A 19440-nucleotide genomic window follows, 5' to 3' on the forward strand; every position below is an offset into this window, starting at 1 on the left:
ACTGCTCCAATGGTAAGAAGGATTTTATTCAAGCTCTAGGAAGACATCAACAACAATGCCATTATGTATGACGATAATAATGATCCCGATATCGCCACCTGCACAGTATGATAAAAGGCGAAAAAAGTTGTTTACTTTGGGCAAGTTCAAAGGCACAAAAGATTATTTAAAATTTATGTTTACATACGAGATCATCAAAGGCAAGCAATGAAAGCAATCGGTCGATCATCGTGCTCACACTTTCTGGGAATATACAAAACCTGGTCTGAATGGCCATACTCTGCTGAAATTTATGTACATCAACATTTAACTAAGATGATTTACACACAAACATTATACACACACACACATATATATATATATGTATATATATATATATATATATATATATATATATATATATATATTTGTGTGTGTGTGTGTGTGTACCCACACACAGTATAAACACACACGATATGCATACATACATACATACGCACAAACACACACTGGAATGGTATGCATATGACTGTAAAACCAGTAGTTGTAAGTTACGCCGTAACACGCGAACACGTAAAGGACCCAAAACGTTACTTCGCCTTGAGCTAAATTCCGCAGATCAGAGCAAACCACATATTTTGCGAGAGAGATATTAGGATAAATCCACTGAAGCTGTCTTGTGCAAACACCCACCTGTGGACTCAGATGATCGTAATCCGTCATGATGATGTTGACGATGATGACGACGTTGAAGAGGTGCACAGGCGAAGCAGTTAATCGGTGGTGTTACATAGACCGACGTTGATGACGCTCTTAGTGAGGCGGTTGGTCACCACACTTATCGTCTTATGTCAATACACTTTGTTGTTCCCATAGCTTAATGGGATTCAATTTTCTTTCCATTTGAGTAACGAGTGTTTTCTATGAGAGAGTTTAAACTGTATGGCACACACAAAGAAAGAACAAAATTAAAATTTTCTTGTATGCCAATATGTACATTTCATATTCAGTGTAGCTGTATATTGTGTAAGATGTTTGCGTGTGTAGTACATGTGGCATACAAACACTGAATGAGGTAACAGTACCCGATAAATGGTCAAACAATAAACTACCAACAAAACCGATTAGTAGCACTTAACGAATTCGTCTTTTCCATTCAGTAAAACACTGGTGACGTAGTTTGCGTTCCGCAGGTAGCGCTAACAACATATTCTACTTGACGCTCTACAGCGCTTCTATACAGTCACTCTCTGGCTGAAAGGAGGAGAAAGACAAACAAAAACCTGGGCAGTCACAATGGGGTTCGCCCTTGATTCAATCTATTCTAATAAAGACTCCTGCAGCCACCACATCCCATTCCTTTGGGCAAGATTGAAATACAAACACGCACACACACACACACACACACAGTCCATTCATGTACTCAACGACTCGACTACTGAATAAAAAAAAAAAAAAATATCAATCTTGTGCAGAAACTCTTTCTAACGATGCAAGCACAGCTCAGGTCATTCATTTCAATCCGCATAACCTTGTGTCTGTATCAGAGGTAACCGTCATCCAACAGCCAGTCATTATCACCGCCATTCATGCTCCCAATTCAACCATATTGGTAGGCAATGCCGTGGAGGCTGATCACGCAGCCTTTCCACACATACGCCGCTGCAAATGACAGCAGAGGCCTCATTCCCTTCCAAACTCGTTACTCAGTAGTCCAAATACAACGGCGGTCACCGATTAAAAGAGTTTCTTGCGAATAGCTAAAGATTCACCTGAACTTCTCTGGGAGCACCTCTATGGATCCTGCCACCTTCTCTTCCTCTGTATAGGACTCTATCCCAAGGACCCACCCCCTTCCCCGTGAGATCCCGTCACGTTTAGTCGTCAATCAATATCTAAGACGGTGGTGGCGGTGTTAGCGGGAGGGAGGGAGGGAGGGAAAGGGGTCGGCACCCCCGGCTCATTCCCCCCACCTGCTGAGCAGCTGCACAGTGCACACCCACACTCCGACTCGTCCCCGATCATCCTAAGGAATGGAAATACATTCCTCACCTTCCACACCTCCATGACACCTTCCTTCTCCAGCTGGGAATGATAATAGCAGAGTCAACCTGTCCCCCCTCCCCACCCAACACAACCTAGGCACCTCTGACACAATAGGGGAGTCCCTGCCCCTCCTCCTCCTCCTCGAGCCAGAAAACACACATCATGCTTGGGAAGCGGCCCCGAGTTGAGATTCACCATACTTGGACACAGGGGCACCGATTCTAATCACAATTGCACAAAAGCACCGACCAGGGGCTTCTCCCGACTGGAATGTAGAGGAATGTAACATCCGTCCTTCCGCGCTCTAGAGCCGTACCGGACTGTAAGCGTACGTGGTAGCGGCTTTGTAACCAATATACAAACACACTCGCACACACTGAGCTCTGAGACCCCCGACCGTCACACGCACGCACACACTCACTGCCGCAGCTCTCGAGCCTCGAGGTTTGGCTCCTCATTCTCCTACTACTACGGCTACCCTCCACTCAAAAAAAAAACACCCCCGACAAAACCCCCACCCCTTCCCTCCCTTCCTCAGAGAGCCCCATAAGAACCACCATAAACCACCCCACCCACAACCCTTACTCCCCCACCCCACCCCAACGGGCCCGAATCACTACCATCACCCCCCCGAACAACAAAACACTGTCTCGTTCAAACTATTTCACATTTCGGAATATGAAGGTGAATTGAAGGTTGAATCCAGGGAGGAAACTATTCCTGAGACCTCATTTCAAAGGTTCTCGTCAACAATAACGACTTCTCTCCCATAATAATGTATGCAAAGGAACTGACAATGGTTTTTGGCAGCGACTGGGGAGTGGGTCAGTCGGGTGGGGGAATATTCTACTGAGGGACAGGGGTGGGAGGCGGCAAAGCAACCAGAGCGCGCGCACGCCACTTGCATCCTCTAGCGGACAACATTACATGTAGGCTTTGACTCAAGGGGGGCAGCCCCTCCCCCCTCCACATCCAGACGATGGATACTCCCACTGTTCTATGAAAATGCCTTATTACGTATATAGCTGGCGTCATTACCGAGATGTCGGCCAATCGAAATCCCTCCGAGAAGTTAGATTTAATCACAAATTGATGCATCGTAATCTGTAATGTCTGTATTGTGTATACATACGTCTTAATGTTAAATTTCTTTAACCACCCGGATCATCGTCACTCTACAATATCCAATACACCTGAAATTATAAATAAAGAAAGATCCTGGGGCGCGATTCCTTTATCCTATGGAAATAAAAAAATGAAATACGAATCATTTTACTAAACCACCATAAAAACATGCCATACTTAAGAATATTAAAAGTATCCAAACGAGAGTCAACGCACTGGACCGAGGAGCGCAATTCGCGTGACCATCACCTCTCCAATACTTTTCCATCCGAAGATCACGACAGCCGTAACTGTATCTCGAGATGCAGAGAAGGAATTCAGAGGAAAAAATTGGAGCACAGATATTCTTGACTGGTTTTAGCTTCTCTATGGAGCATGGAACATGAAAGACAGTGACGGGACCGGAGTGACGAACTTTGAAAGCCTTGGAATTGGAAAATGATCAACCGAAACATCCCGGAGAGGACGCTCCATTCATCAAAGCACAGCTGTTGCACTTGTTTTCAGAGACTAACAATCTCTTTCTGAGAACGCGGTAGGCAAAAGGCAATGACAGGAAGGGGGTGGGGAGGAAGAGGAGGGAGGAAGAAGGGGAGGGATAAAGCAACGGACGCGTCAGGTGCAAATGACGCGATAGAGGAAGACGAAGAATAGTCAACTTTTCTTCTTGTTTATGATGAGAGAGAGAGAGAGAGAGAGAGAGAGAGAGAGAGAGAGAGAGAGAGAGAGTGTTACATTCGTATCTTGCTTCAATTACCATAGGTTCTTGGAATGTTTTTTTTTTATTATTATTAATTATAATTATTCCTCGCTAACAGAGAATATGAAGTTACATCACTGGTGATGAAAACAACCGTAATTCCAATTGTACATAGGTTACAAACCCTCATGTTAAAAGCAATGTGAAAACAGCAGAAGATAAAATATAAATGACAAAGAAACAATAACCAATTATTTCAGCGAAACGAGAGAGAGAGAGAGAGAGAGAGAGAGAGAGAGAGAGAGAGAGTTTATAGTAAACTTGAACAACTCTTGTCTTTTGCCTGCACCTGACAAACAGTCTTCGACGAGAGACCGCGTAAATGTTCTGTATGATAATACAGAAAAAAAAAAACTACGGGCTCCTCACAACCAAGAGAGATGTAGTGACAGGTGGCGTCATTAAAATCAGCGTCGATGACCAGTGTTCTTGTAATCGTCACCTAATAATATTGCACCAAAACCATTATGCGTCCTCTCAAGGAAAGATTTCCTATCTGGATTTCTGCTCCCATACGACATACCTTTCTTTGTTTGTATGGTGTTGTTAGGATGCATGGAACCAGTGGTTATTCAGCAACGGGACCAACGGCTTTACGTGACTTCCGAACCCCATACCCTTCCCACGGATGAATAAGAATGCTAACACTTTACTTTCTTCTTCTGTGGCAGCACATGAGATGACACTGATGTCACTTCGTGAAATCAAGACAGCCAGTAGTGCTTGTGTGTGTGTGTGTGTGTGTGTTCAGTAGGGATATATAGCAATTTTGTCGTTAACTCTTTAAGCAGAACATATTTTATGAGTCATACAAATTCTCTACCGGTTGGCTTGATGTTGACGTCTCAGAGCCTAGCAATTTTTCGGCATTTCCGTTGGGAAGCAACTGACTTTTCATTCACAAATTATTTTCCTAATCAATTTACTCTCCATTCAACGGGACCCTTAGTTAGGTCGTGGGGGTGTCAAGAGCACGCAACTGGAAAGAACTTTCATCTATGAATATGTACATTTATTGATACTTTGACATGGTTCAATCAAATTAATTATCTGTCACTGACAGGACCATTCATTCAAACGATACGTTAATAAGGTGCGAATCTTTCTCAAATAAAACGAGAGGTCGTCGTCGACCTGTCAAAAATGGCTGTCGATAAGAACGACCTGCCGCCGGCAGACCAATAGAGAGGAAACGTTTATCAACGTACCTAAGTTATCGCAAACTAGAACCACTCTCCTCATCTAGACAACCCTAACAGGTATGCCGTCGTCCGAATGGGATAAACTAATGTAGTATAAAATTATTCACTGATAAATTCCGATATTGTGAGTAATTTACGAAGAATCTATAAGTTGACGAAGACATAAGGCACTAATCAAAATTACGGATAACTGCGGTTTTCGAAAGGATATTTCGTGACGTTTGTGAAGACGACGTCCGTGCCAGACTCAACATTTTTGTCGAGGCAGAGTTTCTAGAAGTCTGATGAGAAAATATAGTCGAAGAGAATCATACACTGGTGTGCTCGGCAAAGTATAATACGCCCATTGTGGTTTTGCTGATGCTCGAGAAGTAACTGTGAAAATTATATCACACGAACCTTGTATTAAGATCCCAAGTCCGTATGCTTCGTAAATCATTTTACATGTGGCACCTGGCAAGAGAATAAGCATGCAGTTCGAGCCGTGATATCGACCGCCCAATCAAAAGACATTGGCGAATTTTAGTACAGCGCTAAAATTGCAAATATAATAAAAAAAAAAATAGTAGAGAAATCGGTCAAAATCTCACATAATGTTAGCTTACACTTACACAAAAGCTATTTACCGTAAAAACAAAACATTATTATTACAAAAATATGACCAACAATACGCTCCATGACCAAATTTTACTATCGTAAACACAACATGATGTTGGTAGTATTGTCATAATTGGATAAGACATCTAATGGCAACAAAGAAGAGGACGACCCCATATGGCAACCGAAGTCTCCACATATCCATTGATCGCTTCACGGAGACATATTATATAACACAGCATGGCTGGGAAAACTTTAAAAGTGTCAGTAACCCCCATGACTAAGTGTTCAAGCATGACACACGGACACAACTGGGCCAACTCACAGATGTACCGTATGATTTATATATATATAAAAAAATACATACATATATCTCACAGCTGAGAGACTGCGCGTCGACGTTTATGCTCTACAAGAATGTAAGAGAGAAATAAGCATAAAGGTCTTTTACCTAATAACAACCTTACGATAGTATGGTCAAGTAACTAAATAAACACACACACACATTATATATATATATATATATATATATGTGTGTGTGTGTGTGTGTGTGTGTGTGTGTATGTACAAGCTATGGACCCTGAACTGAGAAAACATTCTCATATTATGCCATTATAATGATAAATAAAGAATGTTTGACTTGTCAACTCGGGTTAAGAATGATAATGGCACAATGTTCGTTTATCTTATAATTCACAATAAACACACTAAGAATTTTTTTTATATCTAAGGTAAATGAAACGTGTACACCTGAACACCTACTCTAGTTACTAAGGGAGCAAGTCAAAACATACAAGATTCCCTAAACCTCTTTTATTTGTTTGCAGAAATATAGCATATAAAGAAACTGTGTAAATATAAACAAGCCTCAGCACTATATGTAAACTACAACCTCTCGATCCTTGCTGCCATTTTCTCAGGTATTACTACATTTACTGATCTTTAAATATCCTCATCTCAACTGTCGTTCTTTTTTTAACCTTTTTCTGTGGCCAAATGACATAGAGTCATCCACATGCAGCACTTGATCCATTCTTATACATTTCCTTTACTCCTGCATATCTGCGTCCGTCTAAGTACCTATTTCCTCGCATCATCATTCCAGTTATAAGAATGCCAAAGAACCTTAAAAGATCCAGCGAGACCTCCTTCAACCGGAGATTGACAGGAAAACCGTCGCTTTTGTTTATAATTCTAACAAGATCTTCACTTTCACGGTGATATCTTTTTGATTACTGTCAACTTCTATGTTTTCTCAATATTCAAACCATTTTTCCCAAATTTCTCTCTCTCTCTCTCTCTCTCTCTCTCTCTCTCTCTCTCTCTGGTGTCAACACTCACGCTTGGTCAATAGACCTCTTTCCATTCACACTTAAGGTATTATTATTATTATTATTATTATTATTATTATTATTATTATTATTATTATTATTATTATTATTCATAAACTATCGGAAAATTACTACATCACCCCGCCCCCTCCTTTCACCCCACCCCCGGGGACTAACGTATTGCTTGCAAACTGAGCTATTTCCTCCTAATAAGCCCAGTAATAGATGAGTTCATCATGACCTGTCATCGCAATCTGCAATCACATAATTAATAACATTATGTACTAAACAATTCTATCTGCCCTACCAAAAAAGAGAATAATATTCTCGGTGAGGTTATTTATATGTCAAGATTGAAGGCTATCAGGACATAAGGACCAAATACTCATTTTCATCTGTGGCATCAATTAAAATCAATGACATTCCCGCATTCTTCCCAGGGCATTCACTGCAAACATCGCAGGTCTATACACATTGGTTCTGCTTTTTTCATGTCTACTTAAAGTTTATTTTTTAACTTCCCTTTAGTTCTTTTCGTGCGAAAGAGAACCTAGATGGAGAATAAAAATGCGCTTAATGTACAATTCTCCACATTACCCGCCAACTAATCGAAAAATAGATTCTCCAATATATCACAAAAGGATGCGTAATGATGACAGGATGGTGAGTAATCCTGTGTATTAAATAAACACTTTATTTCCTATTCGACTTTAATTACTGCTATCCGTAGTGAATCACGCTTTCTGAAGACAAGGGAAACCACCCATTGCTGGTTGAGCTATATTTATTTATGACGTTCTAAGCCAAGACTGACGGAGTGAACCAACTTTGCAGAAGAAACTGACTGTATACATGTATGTATGTATTTGTCTAATTCAGTGTGACGCTAAGACCCTCTGAAACAACGCTACGAATTTACTTCGTGTGCTTTATCTTTCATCAATCTCCACTTATCTCCGGCCTCCCTTCTCATGGTTTTCATCCGAACAAGTTGATACTATCAAGACAATTCTCCCAGCAAAAAAAAAAAAAAACAAAAAATAAAAAAAGAAAAAAAAAAAAAAAAAGAAAAATTATATATAGATAAAAAAAAAAAAAAAAAAAAAAAAAAAAAAAAAAAAAAAAAAAAATAAAAAAAAAAAAAAAAAAGCAAAAATTATATATATATATAATATATATATATCTATATATATATTATATATATATATATATAATAATGCAATTTGGTTTGACTTCTATGTACAAAATACTAATCTAAATGTCATTTTCCTAAACCTATTTGACTTTTGAGTAACAGAAAAAATATAAGGAATTAAAAACTATAGCAATTGAACATGAGTTGTAGCGAAGAACTTACTTATTCTGAAATCCCATTTTCATTCAATTTCCAGATACTTGAATGAGAGAAGGACTGAGAGATGCACGATATACTACCACAAATAAAACCAAATAAATTGGGCGCCGTGACACTATTTCGTCGTGGTAGAATTTGAGCGGAAATGCCGCATTTTTAAGACAGAAAGACAAAACAAAAACAAATAATACTTCATTCCAGATCTCCGACGCCAAAATTTCATTGAAAATATTGATTTATAGAAAAGAGAGAGAGAGAGAGAATGCCTACTTCATTTTGTTTATTTGCTTCACGTCAGTCTGCTCTACTCCCAGACACATCTAAACACCTCAGACCAGCAGAAATTAAAGTGAAAACAGGTTTTTTTTTTTCCCACGGAAAGAAGGATAACTTACAAAAAGGAGATTTAAGTGACTTGCAATTACCTACATAAATGTCAACGTCTTTAAGAAAAGCAGTGTGGTAATGCACTTCTATTTTGACAAATCTTTACCGGGCCCCCTTAGCAACATGTACGCCGATTTGGAACAAAGGGAACCAGTGACAGAACAGAGGGTTTCTCTCTCTCTCTCTCTCTCTCTCTCTCTCTCTCTCTCTCTCTCTCTCTCTCTCGATATCAAAGTCTAAGTCTAAAATATAGGATCACAAGCATTATTCAGGCGTTTACTCAAACACTGTTTACAGTTATCAACTTAACAGAGTTCCAAAAGTAAAAATAACAATAAAGAGTATTTTTACCACTTGCCGCTCAAGAGATGGAAAACAAACATCATTGAACTGCGACATGAGTCATGTAGGTAAAGGGATTAACTGAAGGATTCTTTACTTTCCTTAGTTCCTGAAGAGCGAAGGTTGTTTTGCATTCAAAGTCGAACCCCCTAAAACAAAACCAGACCGTTTAGGCCCCTGTTGGCTGGTAGGAAGGAACACTACCAAGCCAAAGCAAGCAGACACTTTCGTAATAAACTACATCCGGCGTTATCATGGGACAGCTATGCGAACGCCACCACGCCCAGCACAGTCAAGCATCGTCGAGCGGGTCAAAGGTTTGTGGTTTGCTATAAGCTATGGGGTGTTGCCTTCTTATAATTAAAGGACAGTACCTGATATTCTATACGCAATTATCAACAGAGAGAGAGAGAGAGAGAGAGAGAGAGAGAGAGAGAAGGAGTTATGCATAAGAACTCCATCAAGTGACTTGAACGAAGGTGAATGGATGTCACTGACTTATCAAACGAGTGTCTCACCATTGTTAAATTTCACTAGTGTTAAATCTGTCAATTTCGTCACGTGTGTCTCAGCCCAGCCTCTCACACAGATCTGTCAGACTGTCCTTTATTTTTGTTAGGACTCGATGGAGGACTTCAGTCCTATATCAACAAGAGAATCCTACTAATGCTGTGAGGCACTCCCATAATATCAGGTTAATAAAAGACTCGTACTACTCGACCAGGTGCCGTCTTGAGAGGCCTTCTTAGCTGCTTACAAGGGTGTGGTACCCGAAAGTGTTTCCTTGTCTTGCTCGGAACTTGTCGCATGACTGACTAATTGTCCAAACCTAATCCCTGTTAGAGTACCATTTTCTGTCTTTTTTTTTTCTCACAGTGGAGGAAAATCAAGGTGATCTCTAAGAGCTTCAATCATTTTCATTTTCTTTCACGTGTGAATCCGTAAAAATTGGCGGGTTCTTGAATCAAGAGAAACAGCTCTCCTGGGCGTCGTTACAGCAAACGATAAAAAGATGAAAATAAAGAACTAATGCTTTAATTTCAAATTTATCGAGAGAGAGAGAGAGAGAGAGAGAGAGAGAGAGAGAGAGAAGAGAGAGGTTTCGTCTGCTGTGAATTTTGTCATCTGTCTTAGAAAACCTTCATGTCGACAAATCAAACACAGTCTGTGTGAGTGTGTGACGGGGCTTTCACGGTGAATAAGGACGGATGACAAGTACAGCCAACCTATGCGAACCTGACTTAAAAATAATAAAATCGATGATGAGTTCAACATACAAAGGGTGCCAGATACGGGTTTGAGATTGCAATGGTAATCAATGACATCAAACAATCAGAGATAAAAAAAAAAAGGAGGCTTGACAACGAGGGTGTAGAGGGGATGGTTTCTGCAGAGGAGGGGGAGAACGGGGAGGGGATGGGAGGGGAGGCGGGAGAGAGAGAGTGCTCGGTCGAGCAAATTCGTTAGGTGGGGTGCGTGGGAAGAAGGTTGTTTGATGGGCGTGTCTGGACGTGGGTGGTTTGGGATTCGCTGGCAGACACACCCACCAGAACTCACTCTTTTCCAAAGGATCTGGAATAAGACGCCTCCTCTAACGGGGCATTTTAAAATATTTCAAACAAGATTTATCTTCCCTTTTCAGTGATGGACGAAGAAACCGAGAAGTAAATGACATTTGATTTGTTAGGTAAAAATCTAGTATACGGGATCCTTGTTGAAGCACAATCAGAAAGGAAAAATTGCCTAATGTAGAAAAGGTACGAAGGTGGTTTTGATATTTTTCCCGTTAAACCTTCAAAAATCATGTGCACAAGAAACAGGATTGGAAGCCACTATACCAGCTCAACAATTATAAACACCTACTATCCTCTTGGGCTACATTGTAATATACTAAAACGTTTTACCTACAAGTTCTGATCATCAAGTCCGGCCAAACCGTATTATTGCAAACTATTATTTATCATGGCAAAATTATAAGGATTTCATTGTGCAGCAAATCATACTTAAAAAAACTCTTGAATACCTCAGCAAATAAAAACAAAAGAAGTCTTTATAGCAAACACATTATAAATAACCTACAAAATGAAAAGTCACCTCAAAAGAGATAAGACGCGTATTCAATCATTAGATATAATCTTCTAGCAGCGTTACGTAATCCAAAACAAAATGTTATCAGTACGGGCTATTATAAGCCAGTGACACTACCTAAGGCGAATCAGATAACCGAGAGTGAAGAGAAACACCAACTCGAGATGGCTAAACGCTTATTAGATGAGACAGAGATTGTCAAATCAAATCTACGGTTCTTCGCATATCCATCGAAAACAGAACACACGCGTTACGTGTGATCAGTAAGTTAGTAACACTACGGCTCTCTCTTTAAATAACTAAAATTCAGTTCAAGATTTAGGACAACGGCAAAGGAAGTGAGTGACAAGACGGACGGAGCGGAAATGCCACCGAGATCGTCTTACAGGCGATGCCACAACAAAAATGTCAAATTTCACACTCGGCTGAGCAACGAAAACAGAATCGACGTCAGATGGAGGCGTCACCAACGATTCGTCCACGTCATTTTAAACGCGCCAAACCGCGACTTCTAAGCCTATAGCGCTCGCTTCCTCGGAAATCTTGGATGGTGACGTCACGTGCAAACGAAAGACCGGAAAAATGACAAAAAGCTGTATGCTGTATCCTTTCTTCCTTGGAAAACAGATAAAAGATCGTATGACAAAGTACGCTAATGACACATGACATTTAATGTTACTGATCATTTCAAGGATCAATTTTATGTAGTCACGCTTATTATGCGTACAAACTGAGAAACCACTAGTCCATAACAGAGCTAATGAACTAATCCAATTCTATAATCACACTGATACCGTAAAAGTATGACCCTATACAAGCGGCATTATCTTCAGTTGCTATGAACAAATGTAGGGAATTAAATGTTTCAATGAGCTAATAAAAATGTGATCAAATAGGAACCTGTCATGCAATTCAAACCTTGGATTGCAAAACCCGAAGGAAAACAATTTCGAAAAAAAAAAACGCAGTTAGAATTATACTTTCTAACCAAGACAACAGAGTATGAAAAAAGAAATGACAAGTGGAACAAAAAATAAATGAATCACATCCGGTGACGAACGATGAATGTCCTTCACTAAAGCAGAGTAGAAGCGCACGGATTTTATTACCTGAACCAAGAAAACCGAAGGAGATGAGAAGCAAGTAGTCTAATTAATACATCAATATTTCATTTATCATTAGGATATAAAAGGTCTTTTTTTACAAATTAAGTTAAAACGCCTTCCTCGTAATGTTAGACCTTAACCTACTATATACGAAGAATAATCGTAAAAATGTCGATAATCCCAAGTCATATAAAGAAAATACTGAAACAGAATCAGATACACGAAATGAAACCTTCCATAGATAAAAATAACTTTCCCTTCAAGCAATAATCTACCAATTAACTTGAAAAAAGTAAACAGAAAAGGAAAATAGGGAAAATAATCGTATTAAATACCTCCGTGGACAGAATTACATCACTTTTCGACGAACAAGGTAAGAAAATAGGCAAGAGAAGGGGTAGTGGGTGACTGTACCTGGAGGGCATGCTGTCGATCTTTGTAGAAAATGAGCGCCCGCCCTTGCACCACCGCCCACACGTTCTTCCACGATCGATCTCCCGCTTTCTGGAACGACAGCACAAAACAAATCAGTAAACACATGCACAATACTGTCAAAATAAAAATAAAATCTGCAAAGACAATTATTGTTAGATTGCATACTATTTACGATGTATACGTCTGAACTAACGATATAATAAGCCTTTCTTAAAACACAGAAGAAATACATACAGCAAAACAATACAATTGTTAGAAAAACTACAAAACAATTTCAAGTGCCATATCTGTTACATAAAGCAAAAAAAAAAAAAAATAAAAATAACGAATGATTCCCTCTCTCGTCAACATGACAAAATCAGGCAAGGAATACATCAAACAAAACGATTGCTAGCAAACGCCGTAATCATCTGAAAAATGGTGTCTTGTTACAGGGACCACAAAAGGAGGGTAAATTGTGTCTCTGGGAGGCAACAACCTAATTGGAGGACGGCACCTCGAAGAATAAGAGCTGACGTGACCCTCTTCACGAACCCTTTGCCTCCAGCCTTTGGGTAAATATCGTGGCTCAAACAAAAGGAGGAAAAACGGTCCTATCACTTTCCTTTCAATCACAACTTCTCCCACGTGGCATTCTCGACGCTCCCCCAGGGTCTGTCTTGCACGACGCTTTCGCTTGCCAATTCTCATATTAATTCCATATTTTAATTACAATTCGTCTTCAGAAACACTTAACTACAGCCTCGTCATCATGCAATAAATACACAGCAATTATACATTTATGACGACCTTTCATGAGTGTGCTCGTGAAGTTTATGTATGTTGATGTGGTTTGTTTACAGGCGATGGGAAAGAGAAAGTGGAAGAGGAGTTTGCGTATATTATATCGAGTTACCCCAAGAACACAACCAAAGGTGAAAGGGTTGGAGAGAGAGAGAGAGAGAGAGAGAGAGAGAGAGTCGCCGCAACCTTTCAAGTTCTTTTACACAAATATTACTCATCACCATAATTCTACTCCCATTTTCCCAGAACGTCGGCGATCAAGTGTCTGTGATGTATTTCTGTGACGCAAATACACACCATACCAGACAAAAGCCGCGCATCCTATGTGGGGGTGGCAACATCATAGCCTCCATAGGGGACTGGACCCATGTGCCAGGTAAGGCCTTCATGGCTAACCAAATGCGATAAAGAGAGAGAGAGAGTTGACCTTGCGTTCAAATGTCTATATTCAACTAAAACTATATTTATAATAATATCTAAATTATAAACCATATTCCACACTAAACTGTTAGAGACAAAGAATAAATCCACCTATATTATTCTGGAACAGACAGTCAATTTCTTAATACAGTATTACGTCATAGGGTCCTAATTAGCATATTCATCTACATCGCTTTAAAATACAGCTATTACTGTACATAGTAAGTCACGGGATATTAATTAACACTCTTACTTACTTAGTATAAGAATGTACATTATTCTAAACTAACTATAATTCTGCACTACAATATGACGCGGTTGGATATTAATTAGCATATACTTTTAAGAGATGACCTTCTGTGAGCAAGTTATACGTTAAAAATGAACGGCCTCATTTTGGAATGATGACCACAAGAATTCTTCCAAGATTTTAACTTTCACGTCACCAAGAAATACCATCATACCAAATCATATAGAGAAGCACATATTACACACTGACTCTTTCATTCAATTGGAATACGAAAAGATTAATTAAATAAAAAAAAGAAATGAAATCACAGCCATAAATTAACGTTACCTGAGCAACACTTCCAAAGCTGTCAGTCTGAAGAATCTCACAATTTCCAAAGAAAGAGTTATTCCAAGAATAACAGAAGACTAAGAAACGTTTGAAATTAAATCCACATTTTTTTTTTTTATTCGGCGTCATAACTTAAACATAATTCTAGCAGAGATATTGATAATACAAATCATATACCTTGCTGGAAAATTTCATTTAGATTAAGCTGTTGGGTTACTTTATATTCTAAACCTGCTTAACAGTTACATGACAAAGAAGTCTAACACAACAAGTTCCTCAGGAGCAATCGAGTTTTCTGTACAACGTATAATGCTGTACGAAATTCTCAGCCAAGACCCATTACTCTCATCCGGCCGTGGTGGCCTGTGTTGTTTCGTTGCCAGATGTACGACCATGCCTAACTTTAACCTTAAATTAAATGAAAACTTCTCAGGCTAGCGGGCTGCAATTTTGTATGTTTAATGATTGGAGGTGGATGATCCACATAGGCTACCATTTTGCAGCCCTCTAGCTTCAGGAGTTTTTAAGATCTGAGGGCGGACAGAAACATGCGGACGAACAGACCTTTAAAGCCACCTTAATAGTTTTCTTTTACAAAAAAAAACTAAAAAGCGAGCATTTCTCTGGTTTACCTAAACCAAACATTGCCTTTCCTAAGGAGACACAAACACATTATTACCTTCCCATCCACAATGGTGAGCTTGACATTGAGCGTCCCCTGGCGGAGGACGGCCGAGTGCAAGGAAGCCGGGGAGGGCAGATCTGCAACGCACAGAGGGCCAGCAGGAGTGCTGGGGGTGGCCACAACACCTCCGACCACCCTCACCAGTTCTACGCCATCGCTGCGATCAGCCCTGGAAAAGGAATAGAGAAGCGACGTTCAATTAAAACAAATCATGAATGAACAATGCCAAGAACATCGGGAAAGAAAAATATATTGAAATAACTCAAAATATAATAAAAAATAAACGAAAACAAAAATTAATAAAACAAAAATCAGGATAAATCATTAAAACCATTTAAATGGTTACTCTGATACTTACTTCGTATTATAACTCACAAATATGACGATAATAAGATAATAAGCTATGAAAAAAAAAGATAATAGGATAAATCTGCCGCTAAAGGGCAGGTCAAACTCCACCTCAAAATGGCTGTGTGACCCCTATATATAAATGCCGTATTTTAAAGTTTTCCAGATGTGCAAAATACATATTTCAAAGAACGATGCGATTATCGTAATATTTAATTCAATGCTAACTACATAGAGAGAGAGAGAGAGAGAGAGAGAGAGAGAGAGAGAGAGAGAGAGAGAGAGAGAGAGAGAGAGAGAGAGAGAGCCTCGACCGGAACACACGCGGCACTGATAAAGTTTTAATTTCCATCCTTTTGAAGACAATCGATCAAGACGGAAAAACTCCCTTGCATACCAATTAAAAATTTGCATGAACCTGCGCGGCGACAAAAGGGTGAGACTGGAGAGGCAGCAGTGGGAGGAGACATCATTAGAGGATGGGAAAGAAAAAAAGGATGCAGAGGTAAAGCACAAAAGGCTTCTTTGTATTGAACACCGCTGCCCAGGCATCACAGACGAATTTAAAGGGAGTCGCAATTGCACTTTGCTTTTCCTCTCGATAAAAAAAAAAAAGCATACATCGCATGTCACCTTGGTAACTGTTCGATCTTTGGTAGCTTCCAATATTAATTGGTAAATATTTCAAAATTCCCGTTACTATTGCATTTTCATTTTCTATCACTATAAACAAGCTTGCATTAGACAGAAGTTACATGAAAGATCATCACACGCATTCGCATAACAGATGAAAACAGATGCAGGCTAACATTTATATGCAGGTGACGTTCTGATTCAGTGCATTATGACAGACTAGAATTTTTTCCTACATTCGCGCTCTCTTGCTAACATGACGAGCCTCATTAAATTCAGTATCGTCGCCTCCAAACCCCTGCGACGCAAAAGCACTATATCTAAGCGATTTTGTCGGCGGAGAGTGAAGCTTTAAGAAGACTATTAGGAGTCAGATGGCATTGTAGTAGATCTAACTAATATCATAAGGGAAATTACCGAAGTTCCATACGTAGATGAGAAAATAGTGAAATGAATATGTCAACTGGGCTCCACAGGAGAAATTGGAAGACCAAGATCTTGGATAAGAACTACGAGAAATGACGCAAGAGATTTGTGGAAGATAAAACATGGAAAAGGCACGAATGGTGCAATTTCACAGAAGCTTTTGCGTCGCAGGGGTTTGGAGCCGACGATACTGAATTTAACGAGGCTCGTCATGTTAGCAAGAGAGCGCGAATGTAGAAAAAAATTCTAGTCTGTCATAATGCACTGAATCAGAACGTCACCTGCATATAAATGTTAGCCTGCATCTGTTTTCATCTGTTATGCGAATGCGCGTGATGATCTTTCATGTAACCTCTGTCTAATGCAAGCTTGTTTATAGTGGCTGTCAAATTCTAACTAACCTGCCCATCTTATATTGCCTTCATTTTTCGCTAAATTACAACTCATGGGAACCTGTACCGGATGTCGCTGCTCCTACACGTATTTGGAAGTTTCTACCCCCGTAGTCCTTTCTTGTTCTAATGCTACTCAGGTCCTTTGTGCAAACTATATTACACGGCGGTACTTCTATTTTCTTTTATTCATTTTGTGTCTCATCTCTCTAAATATAAGATGCACTCTAATGAGCAATCTTTTTTTATATTGTGGCATTTGCTGATTAGAATTGAATCATCTACATATTCTATGTCTGTTAAGATTGTATGATACTCCAATCCAAACATTGCTTTCCGTCTCCAACCACGTTTTTCATTATGAAATCCATGACAAAGGTAATTTGCAAAGTTGCACACACGTACACACACCCACACAAATATATATATATATATATATATATATATATATATATATATATAAAACACACACACACACACTGTTCACTCTCAATCCATCACTTGAATGCAATAACGGCAATTCCCTGTTTCTTTAACTAGAGCTACCCACTATTATGTTAACAGTTTTAATGTTGAAAGTGTGTTTGTTTGTTTGTTTGTTTGTGTGTGTGTGTGTGTGTGTTGCGCGCACGCGTGTACGTGTGCATTTAAACATATACAGTATATTCATTCCTGTTCTGGGAAAGAACGAACTTTAAGGTGTCTTCAGATTCATGCAAAAACAAGCCAAAGCCAAACTTTTCCCAACATCTTTTTGTCACTGACGCCAGAATCCAAAATGTGCAATGGACATTGTATTTCTAAGAATAAATTTAACGATGAAAATCTCGTATCCACAAACTGGTAAGACAAGGATAATAAGACTTATCGTGCTTCCAATAGAAGACCGAAATCTTGAACTCCTACCTCCACTATTATCAATTAATATACCGGTTAATAATTTTTTGGTTTATTTATCTTGGATAAAATTGGATCAAATACTATTTTAAATAGCCAGTATCTCAATGGATTGGATGAAAATAGTAATATATTCCCTAACAGTCAAAAATAAATAAACAAATAAATAAAATAAAGCAATCAGCTGAACAAATTAAAATATTCCTCATTCAAATGGCTAATATTATGGTCAATCTTTATATAAAACACTGAATCCCCAAAACTTACGCCAAACAATAAAATAAACATTAATCAATGCGTCTCATCTACTATGCCTAAAACCTTGGTATACTATGAGAAAATGAAACACTGTATAATAACCTCCGTACTACTCTTGGAAAAATTAGTCAACACTTATGCAGTGAACGGTTATAGAATATTTTTCGTAACTTCTAATATAAACTACAAAATACCTTTTAAATCGTATAAAACACACAAAAGAAAGGTAAAACTATCACAAACACTAATTTATCAAGGATTACAATGGTTCCCCTTCATCAAAGAAAACGGCCTTAAAAATTATTATAGAAAATGGTTATACTACGATACGTATGGGAAACTTTTAAAACTGTTATCATCTTACTAAGATTTTACTAGGTTAAATGTGAGCCGCTAGTAATTAACTGCTATATGTTCAAAAATAAAAAATAAAATAGTTGTTTAATACAATGATCAAATAATGGGCCCCATTAGATTTTTAAGCATCATTTCTTTCGACTCGTAACTACCCGTCCCTAGGTCAATTAATCTATATTCCAACCACAGATGCCAAGATGAATGAAATTTCATTTATCCCACGCTCCACGTAATCTGAGAATATTGCAAAGTTAACTCTGCATTAAATATGAGGAACTCAAAATAAGGATTATAAAATCTGAAAAAAGTATACGAAAATATTTAAATCATGACGTTGTCCTGCATTTTCTACACTGACAACTACCTTTTTCGCTTACATATTTTTGTCACAGTGTACACAATAGAAAACACCGATTACCTTTAACTAACTCTGTAATGCAATAGACGAGAGAGAGAGAGAGAGAGAGAGAGAGAGAGAGAGAGAGAGAGAGAGAGGGTGTGGGGGGTGATGACGAATTCCCCATCCCAATTATTGCAAAAGAATGACTGCTAGGTATAATTATAAACGACGGTTCAACATTTACAACAATAGCCTATAAAGGGAGGCTGTAAAATATCAAAAGCAGTAAAAGAGCAATTAATTATGGACTGGCATTCATTATTGAATACTTCAATGGCCTGTTTGTATCATAAAATTGGGATGTGGGTGGACGACATATGATGCTAAAACCAGAAAGCTCTATAGACAATCAGTGACCTTTGTCGAGTAAAAACTAAATCTGATTGAAAGGCTAGGGACAATTGTCATTTCTATTCATACTAAGATGCACAGTTATGATCAAAGAAATGGTTCCACTATGAACTGGTAAAACAATTCTGGAGAATCCGTTATGCTGAAATGCTGTAGCC

General features: G+C 38.9%; 1 protein-coding gene across 28 annotated transcripts in view; it reads right to left on the reverse strand.

Annotated features, from left to right (window-relative positions):
* Positions 1-19440, reverse strand: part of LOC135221710 (rho GTPase-activating protein 21-A-like) — a 669873-nt gene that overhangs the window by 75242 nt on the left and 575191 nt on the right. For all 28 annotated transcript variants that reach the window (XM_064259480.1, XM_064259473.1, XM_064259475.1 and 25 more), the window contains 2 exons: positions 15215-15389; positions 12732-12821 (listed from right to left, as the gene is read on the reverse strand). In XM_064259480.1, coding sequence (XP_064115550.1) covers positions 12732-12821; positions 15215-15389 — 265 coding nt within the window. The remainder of the gene's footprint in view (positions 1-12731; positions 12822-15214; positions 15390-19440) is intronic.

Source organism: Macrobrachium nipponense, chromosome 3 (assembly GCF_015104395.2).
Source record: "Macrobrachium nipponense isolate FS-2020 chromosome 3, ASM1510439v2, whole genome shotgun sequence".
Lineage (NCBI taxonomy): Eukaryota > Metazoa > Arthropoda > Malacostraca > Decapoda > Palaemonidae > Macrobrachium > Macrobrachium nipponense.